Genomic DNA, 14,865 nt, shown 5'->3' with positions numbered 1-14,865 from the left:
TCTGGGAGAGGGGACCTCAAGAGAGGCGGCCTGAGCTTTCGCCGGTTCGCCGCCGAGCGGGGACAGCATAAAAGCCAAGCCAGGTTTAAATTAACTTAAATTATGTCATCATAATACGATACAAGTATTTGAGTTAGGCCCCTCTGCGGTAACAGTTTCTTAAAACACAGCTGAGAAGCATCAGGCAGTGTCGAAGACGCCCTGCGGTGGGTGCCTGCCCGGGAGTTGGGAAGCGACCGGAGGGCTGCGCCGGGGGGGGCTAGTCGCGGGGGCTTCCGGAACTTCCACGCCTGGCGAGGTGAGGATGCAGTTCTGGGCCAGTCGCGGCCGATCGTGCTGTGTCCTGTGCCCCACGCGCTGGGTCGGGGATGGGGGAGTGCTTCCCGCGACGAGAGGGAGTGGATCGGATGGCGGGCCATTCGGGGGTGGGGGGGTGCTTCCCGGGGCGGCAGGACGAGCCCCCTTCGGCTTTCGTGCGGTCCCGGCGCCTCCGGCTGGGGCTGCAGGGGAGGAGGGCCCGGAGCCTCAAGCTGCCCGGCGGTCCCCGCCCACTCAGCGGGAAGCGGCGGCTCCGCTTCCGGAAAAAGTGAGGGAGCCGGGAGGAGGGCGGGCCAGGTACGGCGGCTGTTGGGGGGTACGGGTTGTGGAGTCCGCGGCGGGGTGGGAGGGGAGGCGTTTGGCAGGAGTCCCGTGGGCCCTACGCCCGGGAGGCGGGCGCGGCCTTAACTGTTTCCTTTCCGGAGCACCGAGGGGGACCTGCCCTGCCGATAACCCAGTTAGCTTGTACGTGGTTCTGTGCCGCGCCACATCCATTCTCTGGGTGTGCTGTCGAGTTACTTTTCTGATTGTGTCTCGCGCAGGCTGATAATTAAAATAGAGTTTGTTCTGCCAGACACGGGGACTGCGATCGTGAGGCATGGAGATCCAAGAGAAACAACCTCAAAATTAGCATCCTTCTGGAGAAGCTCCAGTAAGAAAGTAGTCAGTCACCCACGGTAAGACGTTACCACGTGAGGGTGCAGGATCTTTCCAGTAGGAAAGTGGTGGAGTAATGTGGTGGAGTAATGTAGAGGCAGACATGTCTAAGAGGTCCCTGGCCACGTCTAAAGTTATTAGCCCAAAGCTCGTGGACTGGCTTCAGTTGTGGGTATTCTTGTAAGTCAGCGGCCCATAACTTTGATTATATTGTCAAGGCGTTACCTCCAAAGAAAGAATAACTAAAGTTTTTTGGCCGTAAACAGTTTTCTTTTGCCTGAGCTCATAATAGGATCCTACATGGATTGGCCAGGATTCAATGTATTTATTTTGTAAATGGTTTCAGCCTCACTTTTTGACCTATTCAGTGGTCAGAAGGTATTTACAGTCAGTGCTCTATGATGATAGCGTTTACATGTTTATGTATAGAAAAGGAATTCATTTGACAACTATCATATGTCAGGCTCAGTGCTCAAAGAGGTACAAATGATACGTGGTATTATTTCTTCATGTTTTTACATGGTATAAATAGCACAAAGATTTCAAACAATGAATTTGTTGGTGGTCCATTGTACTGCAAACTATAAGTAAAAAATTGGGGCACTGTGTCCCCTCCACGTGTGTCATTTGTGCATCATAAACACTGTTACATATACATGTATGTGTGTATACACGTATCACTAATATGGTGTTAGAGCTTCATTTCTCATGCTGAAAGGATGGAAGGTTTAATATTTTCTTCTTGCACTGTAGTGGATCTTCCATATACCACTTTGAAAACCATGATTCTAAGCAAAAGCTTTCAGATCCTGGCCTGAGTTTTAACTTTTCACCATTCTTTCCTAAAATGGTGTGTTTAAGGGCTTTTAACAATTTCTTTATACTCATGTAATAACCAGTTGGCTGGCTGTAACCTTAAACAGCAAACATTTTAATCTGACTGTATTTTGAAGATTTTATTTATTTATTTGAGGAGAGAGAGAGCATGAGCAGGGGGAGGGCCAGAGGAAGAAGCAGACTCCCTACTGAGCAGGAAGTCCCACTTCAGGCTCTATCCCAGGATCCTGGGATATAACTTGAGCTGAAGGCAGACACGTAACCAACTAAGCCACCCAGGTGCCCCCTCCCTGGTATTTTGTACAACTTTTTCTTCCATTAATTTAACCATTAATTTAACCATTAATTTATTAGATTTAAGTCTTTTGGCTTTGCTCATCTACTAGTTAGGGATGTTGAAAAACCCCTTTGGTTGTTTTTTTACTTACGGTTGGTTCTTGGAAGACTTTATGAAATGTAAAATGCCAAACAGAAGTGAAGCCAGGAATATTTATCTTAAAACCAACCGTGTCTTCTGTTTTCGACCTCTGTAAGAAAAAGAATAAATCAAAACACATTTTTTAAAACTTCCTTCAATTTAGGTTCTTCCAAATGAAAGGTACACCCGTAAATGAAATGTTAGTAATGACTCTACTATGTTGGTAATCTCCCTCATAATCTCCCATTTACCTTTTTCAGGAATAGGAGAGTGATATTCACCCAGGATGGAAGTGTGTCCTTACTGTAAAAAGCCATTTAAACGATTAAAATCCCACTTGCCATATTGTAAGATGATAGGACCCACTGTACCTGCTGATCAGAAAGCTTGTCAGTCCAAGCGAGCTACACGCCCACACGCTAAAAAAATGAAAGGGCCAATCGCAGACTTAAATAACACTAAAGACAGAGAGTTGGAGAGTAAGAAGAGAAATACCAACTTGGTAAAGGACAAACCAGAACAGGCAACAAAGTCTTTTCCGCTATTGGCTGTTGGTTTGGAAAGAGCAAGTAATACAAAGGCAGATAAAGACATCCAGAATCAAGTTCAGTGCTCCATCAAAAAGTTAAAAAATACTGAACCAAAGATTACTTTCCAGGGAGAAACGAAGGCTCAGTTTTATGCATCAGAGAACACCACCCCTAAAAGAGAATTTGCCAAATATTTGCCTACATCAGGGGAGAAGAGAAGTAACCTTTCAGAAATTGAAACATCTTTACCTCTTGGCCCAGTAACACCTTCTTCATCAAAGCAAGATAGAAAATATTCTTCAGCCTTACCCAATGATGTACAGACCACTTCTGCTAATTTAAGATTGGACAAAATTGATCCCCCAAGACGGGAGCTTCTGGTAAATTTACCAGATAAGCCTATTGATGATTATCACAGTTCTCCCATGAATCTCAATTGTGGGGTTGAAAGAGAAAGAACATCGTTGTCAAGCAATGAGAGACAGTCCAAGCCCAGGGACCGCCTCCCAGAAGTCTCTTCTAATGTTGGAGACTCTGAGACTCAAGAAAAGAACATGGAATCACAATTTTTAAATTTTAAGGTTAGCCCAGTAGGTGACATCCAAGTCAGGGAGAACCAAGGAAAAGGACTGAACCTTGGAACAGAGGCACACGGTAGCAGAGGAAATGCAGAGAAAAGAGCATCTGTAACAGAAATGCAGCAATGGGCTTCTGTGAGCGGTGATGCAAAGAATTTCAGTAATGATGATTCAGCCACAGAGAAGAAATGTCCAGATGAAGGTCCCAGTTTAAATTTGTGCGCTCCAAGGGAGACAACCTGCAGTGAGCTGCTTTCTGTGTCACAGTCGCATAATCAAAGCCTTGCCTCTCTGGCTGTCAGATTTTTTCAAGAGGAGAAAGCAAAAGCCTGCAATCCTAACCGAGTCCGTGGCGTGAAGGCGTTAACAGAGAGTGGTAAAGGAGCTTCTCTGCAGCACGGATCTGGCTGTGGGCTCCAAGTGTCACACCATGGGTGCCAGCAGACCTTACATTCAACACTGCCTCACGCCTCTTACAGCCCCTTCAGTCAGATTGGCATCGCTGATAGGAAGCCCCTTTCAAGCTCCCTGGGGCTGGAGTGGTTTCCAGAGCTCTATCCTGGTTATCTTGGACTAGGAGTATTGCCAGGGAAGCCCCAGTATTGGAATGCAATGGCCCAAAAGCCTCAGCTCACCAATCCCCAGGGGGAGAGACTCTCGCAAGGTAAACATGCTTATTTAGCTTATTTTTACCTAGGCACTCCAGTATCCCAGGCTTACAGTTGTTCTGAAAACATTAGTTCTTGCTCCAGAAGTAGTACCAGTGCTTTATCACTCTCCCTTCCCCTCCACGCAGAGTTGAAGGTCGGACTAGCCCAGGTCGGCCAGTGACGTTGATCACTTGGTGTTTCCACAGCAGGAGGCGGCATGGCCAGGAGATATGGGGCAGGTGTTCACTGTCTTGAGAGATTAAGTAAGGAGTCTTGGAAAGAGGCGGACAGACTGTGAGGCCTTCTCCTCGGAAGCCCTCCGGAGGCTCCTTGGCAGTCCCCACAGAGCCGGGAAGTTCCTGGCATTTCAGGGAATCCCTTTTTCTTACACGACCTGACCTTCAGTTATTGGGCTACTTCTAGTTACGATATGTAAAGTTTCTTCATTTTCCTCATCAGGAAACTTTAGATGTTTCTCTTTGTCAATTTTTCTAGAAGTGTGTGTGTATAGTATCTACTCGAGCTTTTAGCTTCGACGGGAGACCTGTAGCAACTCAGAATAGCCTTGCACCTGAAAAACTTGCAACATCTCCTCTTAAAAGGGACATACTTTCTCCCTCTGGTATATTTTATAAATTACTACATATTCATTATACCCCAAGTCCTCTGGTCTGAGAAGCATTTTTTTTTTGGTACGGTAATTATTCCTTTCTAAAAATTTCAAAACAGAAGTATAGTAAGGGAAGAGTGTTGCCAGCTAAAGCTACATCTTCTTCGATTGCTTAGTGGTTACCAGTTTTCCTACAAACAGACCTAACCTCTGGGCCCTCTTTACAGAGCTGTAGTCTGTCTCAGGGTCAGAGTTGGGCCCCCCGGTCCCTTCTTCGTGTTGACATAGAATTACTGTTAACATCTGTGTTGCTTTGTTTTCAGAGTGCTTCCACCCGTTTTCTTATTTCAGCCTCGCCGCTCTGAGAGGCGGGCAGTGATTTCCTCTGTTTGGCAGGTGATGAAGCAGGCAGAGGATGAGGGATTGGTTCAAGGTCATGTTGTCTGTAGATGGTACAGCGGCAGGTAGAACACAGTCCCTTCAGACCACATTTCACCCTTTCCACCAAACATTATTGCAGAAAGGGCACCATAACTGGAAACACAGGTGGTTGTCAGATCTCTGCCCTTCTCTCTGATTTGCAGTGGCCCGTGGCAGATCTCTCTGGGACTTCTTTACTTCCTGTACTGTCTTTCACAGTGCTGAGGAATGTCTCTGATCTTTTCATGTCAGAGGGAAAGGGGAGGGGGCTGACGGTCAGGTGATGACTGTAGCAGACACTGCTAGGTATGTTGCATTATTACCTCATTCAGCCCTCCGGACAACTCAGGTGACTGTCACTGAAGTCACTGTCCCACCTTCCTTTATAGATGAGGAGTCTGAGCCCCAGACATGTTCATACAGTAAGTGGTGGTCAAAGAACTTTAAGCAGGCTCCACACTGAGCGCAGAGCCTGAGCTGAAATCAGGAGTCGAACGCTTCGCCCACTGAGCCACCCAGGCGCCCCAGGTTCAGGGCTATTCTGTTCTTTTATTGGTTACAGTCTGCTGTACTATGAGTGGTTTGGCAGACTGATGGCTCTGAGGACGCCACAGAATCACGTTTCAGTAAGTCGAAACGAGAATTAGGCTTAGGGAACTCGGCAGCATTAGGAGCCGTCTTGTGAGGTCTAATGAGAAAGATTTTCACAGACTTACTACCCAAAAAAAGTCGTTTCTCCCCGCATTCGCAAAAATGGATTTTAGAAGTTCAAGATTTCAATCCCTGGAGACTCGGCAAATACGAGTGCCTTAAGAGTCCCCGGCAATAGAAATTGGCTTCCTTTGTTCAAAGGAAAGCCTTGCATGAGCTTGGCTGAATTCGGGTGCCTAGGCTTTCAGGACTCGAGTTGAAGAGATCTAGGTCCTTGGGTTTCAAATCTGGACAACTGACAGTTTCACATAGGACTAAAGATTCCTGGACCTCAGCCCCAGAGACTGATCCTGAAGTAAGGTCTCAGAATCCTCTTTTCAAACATGTCTGAAGTGTTTTCTGCAGAGCAGCCAGGTTTCAGAGTACCCCTGGTATTGGGGAGGCCACTGGAGCAGGGAGCCTCAGACCCAGCATTAGGGGATGGGGGTGGCAGCAGTTGGGGGGAAGGGAGGGAGAGGTCTGAAAAAAACACAGTTCCTTGATCTACAGAAAGCAAAATCTGGCTGGTAGGGATAGCAGAAGGTAAAATTACAGGGTCATGGGTTTGGGTTTGTTTTTTTTTTTTTTTTTTTTTAAGATTTATTTAGAGAGCACAAGCTGGGAAGGGAGCAGGGAGAGGGAGAGAGAGAGTCTCAAGCAGACTGCTCGCGGAGTGTGGATCCACACACAGAGCTTGATTCCACAGCCCTGCAATCACCACCTGAGCCAAAACCAAGACTCTGATGCTTAACCGGCTGTGCTATGCAGGTGCCCCGGGTCTCGGGTTTTCAAAGGCCATTCTCATCATCAAATAGCGTTTCCATCAGTAAACTACCCTGGTGAGCTGTTTGAGACAGGGCCCATGTGGGGAAGGATCAGAGCAGAGCAGGAGTATAACAAGCCAGGGTGAGGTCTGCTAGTAGCCAGAGGAGGCCACGAAAGGGGACGTTTTACATAAAAGAGCATATGACAACAGCCAGAGAGATGAGGGGTCAGTCAAGTCACATGTCTGGAGTTCCAGCCAGACCAGAGAGGCGATAGAAAGTGTTAGAGGTACCCAAGCCAGGGATGGTTCCTGCGTTTCTAGGAGAGAGCAGAGCCATTGTCACTAGGTTTGGGATATAAGGCCATCAACACTGGTAGGCCAAGGACAGCATCTAGAGCAGATGGCAGTGGGTGTTAGCAGTCCTGGGCCTGCAGTCAGGCTGAAAGGGTTGTACCCAGGGTCCCTGAGTAGCAGGAAGGATGACACTGGAGAAGCTCTAACAGAACTTCTGTGGGTTCTGAGCTGGCCTCTCGTGGGCCTCAGTCTTTTTTACACCCCAGCTCAGGGCTGGAACTGATGTTATTCACACAAGTTTGAACCCTTGATGAAAGAGGCTGCTGGCTGGAGAAGGAACAGAGTCGAGGGACCACCCCTTTCCTGACGTGGCAGGGGAAGTGGTTCTGCAGTTGGAGTTTTCTCGAAAGTGTCTCTTCCCATCTTTTTCCGTTTTTTTCCAAGAAGAGTGGATCATGTTATCCTTTGTTTTTTAAGAGATTAATCTTCACCTCGCAAAATAATTATTTTCTGTTTAATTTCTTGGAAGCCAGTATGGTTTTTCGCATGTTAACTTAATGTCACGAGTGTTTGCATAGCATTTTTACATCTGTAGCAACTTTTACCTCTGTTAAACCTGTGCTAATACTTGCTTCATTTATCCTTTATTCTGATGAACCCCACCAAGACCAGAGGGCCAGCAACAGTAGAGATTCCCTGCCTATCATTAGACAGAAGAACAGGTGGAGGAAAGCTGTAAATAGGCAGCATAAACCCTCCCTCCTGGTTCTCTGTTCGTTAATCTCGAACATAAACGAGAAACGTTGGCTGGTCAGTAATAGCAGTGGGCTAATAGGGCACACACGTTGATTCTAGTACACGTAGTGACAAGGAGCAGTAGGGACTATAATAGTAGAAAGTCCTGCCTTCCGCTCAAATGCTTAGCAAACGGTGGGAAATGTAGACCGTTCATTTCATTAAACACGTGCACGGATCGGCTGCGCCGTCTGTTCTTCAGATCAAAAACGTCTCCGGGTCCTGATCCCCAGGGGCTCCTTCAGCGTTTTGAGGGCCCTCTTTCTGACTGGGAATCACACCGCACTTAGCTGCAGCCCCACACAGCCAGTGGTCCAGCGGCTTAGATCCACTTCCGGCAGCCTGGCCCTGGGAACCGCGGGCACGGAGTGTCGGGAAGGAGACTGAGTCTAGACGAACGATCACAGTGCCTTCTGTTTGGAACCGTAGTTCCTTTGTTGGAAAGAAGCTCGACTGCTCTCAGGAGTTTGGAACCCCCGACCAGACTTACAACCTCCACCTTGTCTCTGATGAGGCTCTTGGGAGCTGTCCAGAAAGGTGAGCTGGAGTCACGGCCTGTTGGGTTGTGTTGCTGGTTCCAAGCATTTGGAGAAGTTTCTCTTCACTTTAGCCAGGGCTAAGGGAAAGAGAGAAAGAGACAAGTGCGTAGGCTCTCTTCTCTTTGTCTGTTTTCGCCCTGGAAGCTGACTCGATTGAGAGCACCAGAGCTGGCGGAACAGCAGCTGCTATCTATGGAACAGAGTTCGTTTCAGTACTGTCCCCCTGCCACCTCCCCTCCTCGCTCCCTTGCCCACCTTGATTGTCCCAAAGCCAGGAGGACTCTACACCTTGAGTTAACCAGTCGTATTATTCCCCCCCAAACTCAAGATGTCGACCAAACTCTCAAAAACAAGAGTAACTCAATGTATTGAAATTGAGGTCTTCTGGATTCGAGCCTTTTCATCTGTTTAAAAAAACACGTATGTGGTGGTATGTAAATTCTGTGCATTACAAGCCCATCGCCCATGCTAACTGGGAGAACTCGAATAACTGGCAGGTCGCAGCCCCTCATTACAGCTCACCATAGCAACCAGACGTGTTTCTTTTTGAACAGGCTGGATCAGGTGCAGCACCACGGTGAGGAGTGGAGTCGGGGGCGTCACCATGCTCTTTACGGGGTACTTCGTCCTGTGGTGTGGCTGGAGTTTCAGGCATCTGAGTAAGCCTTTTTGATATTTTTTAATCGAAATCACAGGTCACAGCCCATTAAAGGGCCTCCAGGGGATTCTCCAAATTGCTTTTTATATGACAGTGTTGTATCATCTGACATGCCCTCGTGAGTGAGCCACTGCCTGTGGCTCTGGGGTTTTTATTAAAGGTTATGGTTATAACGAACTTCATAAGATTTGACAAGAATTTACATAATTGCTTCTGTGCTCCACGTGAGGTTGTCCTCGGAGATCTGGTGGTCTCTTGTTTTCTCCTGAAAGTCATTTGCCTGCCAGGTCAGCACCCTTCTTGATTCCTGCCTTAGAACTTCTTTTTAGCGTTGTATAACCCCAAGAGTGGAGGAGAAACCATACAGCTCTCACTCATGTGTCTGAGGGTCACAGAAATCTTAGTTAACGTTACTTTCACCACGTAAAACACAGAAACATCCTCCTCGTTAGGAGTTTAAGCTTGCATCAGGTCTCGCCAAGAGGATGAATGTCTGAAATTCATTTCTCTCTTTTAGCTCAGGATGACTTTTCTCATTTTTTTAAAGTCTTGCCTTTTAAAAATATATTTTTATAGTTAAAATGTTTAAAAGACATTGAATATAGAAGAATATCAAAAAAACCCAGTATTTTTCCACAATTAAAAACCCAGTTGCTTTCTGAAAACTTTTGGTGTAAAAGTACAAGATAACCATTAATACCAGTGTCATTCACAAATGGTTACTAGGACTTCTAAAATACCAGGCTGGCTGGCTGGTTGGCTGGCTCCATTGGTAGAGCACGTGACTCTTAATCCCAGGGTCGTAAGTTCAAGCCCCACATTGGGCGTGGAGCCTACTTAAAATAAAAAAAATTAAAAAACAAAAACCAGGACTTGACTGTAATTGGATTTTTTTGACTAATTCAGTGTCCAGTAAGTGGGATCGCTGGTCAGGCAGCAGAAATGGGACTGCAGTACATCCCTACCTGCTGCTGGTGGCGAGCTGGTGAGTGTTGGGTGGTCCACTTGTCTGTTCGGGAGAAAGAGGAGTTCCTCTCTGATCAGACCTGCCTACGTGAAGACTCCACTTCTTTCCCAGGGACAAGCCCCCCTCCCCCTTAATGGCTTACCTGTCTGAAAGGGCTCAGTGGGTTAATACCCGAGGTTTGTTTTTCACATCTTTGAATTGAAGAAAGTGAAGCAGAAATTTCTGATTGCATCTAAGACTTTATTGCTGAATCTGTAAAACAAAAGGGAAACGAAATGATCTGTAGAGGCAAGAGACAGAAACAGTCCTTAGGAGTGGCCTCTTGGATCCTTACACTTCTCTCTGTTTATCCAAAGAGCTGCAGCGCTGGCGTAAGTGAGGACCTGGACACCGCGTCCGCAAGCTCGGAGCCTCCAGGGCGCGGACGCGGGGGACACCTGCAGGGCAGATTTAACCATTTAAAATGGTTTGGGGGAGAGGGAGTGAAAAGAATAAAATTAATTGGAATCTAAAACAGTTCTAGAGGAAGTCGGTTCTTTTAATGTGGACAGGTCTGGTTCGGTGTGGACATTTCTTTGGCTGGCTCTCCAGAGTGACAGTTACTGCAAAGCCTTCCGTTTGTTTGCTCACAAAGGCTGCAGGTATTCAGGGAGGCATGAAGATGACAAAGGTCATCATTAAAAGTTTTAAATAGTTATTTCTTAATTCTCAGTAAATAATATCTCCCTTTTAAATCTTTCTCCCTAAAATTACTCTCTAAGCTTTGGCATTTTACTGTTCATCCACACAAGATACCAGGCTACATGCATACTGACCCAGAAGAGTGTGTGAAGTGGCAGAAGATCAGCTTACCTCAGGCCCTTTGGGGTCCCTGACCAGATCTTGGCAGGCGTAAGAAACAAAAGCACAGTAAGGGTGGGTCCAGAGTTGCAGGTGAGCCTTTGAAAAATCTTTCAGGTATTTTTAAGCTGATTAAAATGAAATCACACACTAAACAATTTTAAATCATCTCTTATACATCTTAAGTGAGTATAGTAGTGAACAAATGGTTTCTGTTTACCATGTCCTTCTGAAAACCTCAGAATCCCACCCCATCCCTTCCTAAGAATTTCTGTGAAATACTCTTGACCTTTTTACTTTGTTAGGGTTGTTTTTGGCTGGTGGGTTTTCCTTGTCTCTTTCCCCATCAAAATATTCAGTGTGCTTTTCTAATTTTATGGCTTCTGCTTTGGCCCCTAGACAGTAGCTTGATAGAAAAGATAGAAAGTCCCTAGATAACGCAGGTGGATAACTGTTGCTCCAGCCCCTTTTCCAGCGCGGGGGTTGATTATCTATCAGATCTGTTTATATCTGTTTATATCTACCTGTTTGCTTGTTTGCCACAAATACACACACATTTTAGCTTTGCTTGTGATATCCTCGGCAAATACATGAGGTCAGTCCCTGTTTTGTCCCAGCTCCTTCAAAACCACAAACAAGCAGGTGTGCTGTTCTAAAGCCAACATTTATTTATTTGCACATCTCTTCTGTCTCTCTTCTCAAAAGTTGAATTCTGGCTCTATCTTCTGTATTAGCTACCTTTTCTATTCCCAGTCCCCGGTCTCTCTCCCTCACTAATTATCGCCAGTGGGAGTAATTTAATTCTGCACCAATGGCTCATGATTAGGGGAAAGGTATACTAGAATTCTCCATAAGGAAAAATTCATGGTTGAGGAAACGAGTACTGCGTTTGGTTATCTTAGTCTAGTATTACTATGAACTTCATTGAAATTCCAAAAACTGTAGCTTTCATTTTGAAAGGGCTTTGTGCCCATTCTTTGCAAATGCCCTTTAAGAGAGACACTTAGGGAGAGATTCTCCCTGCACTTCCCTGCACTTGCCTTAGTCTAGGTCAGAAACCCTTAGGCTTCCAGCGTAGAGGAGAACACTGTCAGTGATGGCCTGGTGCCCACTTCCCCCAAAGCCCTCAAGCTGGGCTCAGCAGGCTATGATGGCCGGCGGCGCAGGCCAGCCCACTACCTATTTTTAAATAGTCTTCCCGGAGCACAGCCTGCTCCACACTCTTACCACTACTGTAAATAAACTAGCTTGTCAGAATCAGAATGCTGGAACAATGAAAACTTCCACTTAATTTATGTATCACAATAAATGTTTTAAATTTATATCACGATAAATATTTGACATCCCTGAAAATAAGTTCCTTAACCAGAAGAGTGAACTACAGAACCATCCCACCAGTCCCTAAAAGGAGAGCTGCTTCGTTTTGCCAAGTTTAAGACAGAGGTGGGATCCTGCGTTCAGAAGAGGAGTTTTAATCTGACGTGATCAGGACCAAGAATCCTAACTCACATGTAGTAGGAAAGAAGAAGAAGTCTTAACTGAGGTCTTTGAATTTGATACTGAGCAGTCCAGACTCTTAAATGATCCGGGGGACTTTGAAGAAGCCATGTCTCCGGATTCTGGAGTTCCTTGGTAACACCCACAGCTGGAGAGGGAAAGTTCTGTCCACTCACTGCTGCCATCTTGGGGGGGCGGGGAGCATGCTTGAAGACCTTTCATCCAGTCTTTTAAGGATTTCTTCATAATGTTCCAAATAGTCTGAGTCATTGAGGTCAGCTGATAATCATGGATTCTTTTCCAGGATTCGGGTCCAGACAAACTCAGCATGATCAAGGGAATACACTTCATAGCTCCCGCTTGCAAGAGTGACGTAACTCTGGTTTATGAAGGTACATTTATTACTCATACGTGCAAATATCCCTACAAAATAAGTTCATTTGCACAGCCAGTCCCCATCAGGCGTGTGACCCGGCAGATGCAAGGCTTCGTCCGGCAAGACTAGAGGTTCCTTTCCAAACTGAATTTTAGACGAGTGAGCCTGAGCTGCCAGAAGCCAGGGCCCTGCAGACGTGAGGCAGGAGTAACTGCTCTGCTCTTCACAGAGCCAAGAAATAGAAGTCAAGAATGCTCGTAACTGGATGGGCCATGTTAAACAGCCTCCTTGATTTCGTCTCACAAAACGATGCTCCGTGACTTCCACGGCCCGGCAGGAGCTCCCCTTGGGTAAGCAACAGGGCCTGCAGGGCCGTAGCTGGCAGAGAACCCATACAAACAAGCCCCATCCGCCTTCCCGGCCATCCTGCAGAGAGTTACTGCGATAGCCGGGCTCCTCTGCACCTTCGAGAAGACTTGCAAGGAGAGCACCCTTCTGGAAGGCTGGAAATCCTCGCGGGCAGGCCCCAGTGCCCTGGCTGCGCCCTCATGGTCTGCAGGGTGGGTTAACCCTGGCGTTAGCTCCTGGAGTTTAAGCCTGAGTGAGAATATCTGAAATGCTGAGTGTACTGGGGAAAGTACTTATGTCTAATACACATTAAAGTATTTAGCTATTAGGGGCGCCTGCGTGGCTCAGTCTTTGGGCGTCTGCCTTCGGCTCAGGTCATGATTGGGATCGAGCCCCGCATCGGGCTCCCTGCTCTGCTGGGAGCCTGCCTCTTCCTCTCCCACTCCCCCTACTTGTGTCCTCTCTCTCTCGCTGGCTGTCTCTCTCTCTGTCAAATAAATAAAATCTTAAAAAAAAAAAAAATTAAAAAAGTATTTAGCTATTAAAGATAATCATCTGTTCTATTAGCAATGGGATGTTTCAGTCCTTAGGGGGAACCCTATCTGCTGCCAGTGTTCTTAGTCCTTGTTTGTCCTGATTTACAGATTATCCTAATTACCCTGCTCCCTCCATGCATTACCACCCCTTCAGAACAACAGCAACATTTTAAAATATATATATTTTTAATTCCCCTATTATTTGCCTCTTCCAGACCCTCACCTTTGAGATGGGTGGGTGTGGCCCTGGGCAAGTTATCTAACTTACTGGAGCCTCTCTGGACGGTCTGAACTGTAAGGTGGGGACAATCATACATACTTCACAGAGATTCGATGAGATGAGAAGTCCTGCGTCAGTAAATTCCAGCAAGGGCTGACGTACAGCAGGAATTCAGAAACCTCTGTGGCAGCATCCCATGTTCAGATGCTAAACTTGAACCAAGCAAGAAAGACCCCGCCACAATTCCCACGGAAGGCCAGCTACCGTTTGGGCGCCCGCTCTGTCAAAGCCAAGTACTGTGCTAAGTTCTTACGTGCGTGATCGCGTTCTATCCCTCTGACCACCCAGTGGGGCTGGTGCTATGCTTCTTTTTCACCACGAGCAAGCGGACGCTCGACATGAAGCAGTTTGCCTCCATGACCACGTGGCGTTTGTCCCGGCAGCCCGGGTGGAGCTGCGGTGCTGTGGGCCAGCATGGCTTTCGACTGCCCTGTCCCCTTACCCTCCAGCTCCGGGGGGGCCAGCTGTCACATCTGCCAAAGGGGGGTGGGGTACGCCTGGTCCCACCACACACCTCCTCCTGTTTTCTCCCTTTCCCCCAAAGGCTTGGCCTCGCCCCTGCGCTCCTCTCCCGGTGGACGAAATCACAATGACCTTTGACTTAGGCATCAGCATAGATAGTATGACATGAAATGGTCCCTGTCACTCCCTCGCCTCCCCAAGATAGGCCCTGTTGTACCATCTCCCTCCCCATAACTCCTTCCATAAGGCAGGCTCAGAGTATTGCCTTAAATGTAAGGAAGCCACGCAGGGAAGCTGCTGTCATGCTAAAGAAAACCGTGGATTTAATCACCAGTTGGTAGCAGCAGGTGAGGCCATGTGCACGGGACTGTGGCACGCGGCCCAGGCTTGTCGCTGGCGGTGCGGGAGCTGCACAGACCGGGACACCTGTATTTCCCACAAACTGGGTTTTGGGTGTACGTACATTCTGCTCCCCCATTTTCTGGGTACCTCGTCCTGCCACAGTCCATCTGGCAGCCCTGTTGTATTTTTAGCAGCCCATTCACTCACAGGATTAGAGGAAATAAGCCTGCGTGGCGCAGGGTGCTTCGCATCTCCTGACCTGTGGAGGCCGACGCGAGGGCTCACTGGGGCTCTGGGACCAGAGGACCCCCCAGAATGGCCACTGGGTGTCTTCGCTGGGTCTTCAGTTAGCCCACAGACCGGGGGTTATTTTTTGATAACTCCTACCTGTTGGAGTCTTATTGCACTGGCTGGCATGATGGCCCATGTTTCGACACTAAAAGAAAAAGATGAGCGG

General features: G+C 47.3%; 1 protein-coding gene across 11 annotated transcripts; it reads left to right on the top strand.

Moving 5' to 3' along the window:
* The first annotated feature begins 139 nt into the window (after nucleotides 1–139).
* MTNAP1 (mitochondrial nucleoid associated protein 1) lies at nucleotides 140–13,268 on the top strand. 11 transcript variants are annotated; one of them, XM_087854156.1, is made up of 7 exons: nucleotides 153–298; nucleotides 861–995; nucleotides 2,491–4,002; nucleotides 7,993–8,100; nucleotides 8,657–8,761; nucleotides 9,667–9,745; nucleotides 12,369–13,130. In XM_087854156.1, the coding sequence occupies exons 3-7, from the start codon at nucleotides 2,517–2,519 to the stop codon at nucleotides 12,394–12,396; spliced, it is 1,806 nt and encodes a 601-aa protein (XP_087710282.1). In that variant the 5' UTR covers nucleotides 153–298; nucleotides 861–995; nucleotides 2,491–2,516; the 3' UTR covers nucleotides 12,397–13,130. The 11 variants fall into 11 exon arrangements, with proteins under 11 accessions (XP_087710293.1, XP_087710282.1, XP_087710284.1 ...); XM_087854158.1 differs by having other exon boundaries at nucleotides 157–298; nucleotides 893–995; XM_087854159.1 differs by lacking the exon at nucleotides 153–298 and adding an exon at nucleotides 452–586 and having other exon boundaries at nucleotides 893–995.
* Nucleotides 13,269–14,865: the final 1,597 nt, after the last annotated feature.

This window comes from Ursus americanus, chromosome 23 (genome assembly GCF_024610735.1).
Source record: "Ursus americanus isolate L20-20 chromosome 23, mUrsAme1.1.p, whole genome shotgun sequence".
Classification (NCBI taxonomy): domain Eukaryota; kingdom Metazoa; phylum Chordata; class Mammalia; order Carnivora; family Ursidae; genus Ursus; species Ursus americanus.
This window is presented reverse-complemented; position numbering and strand designations above follow the sequence as displayed.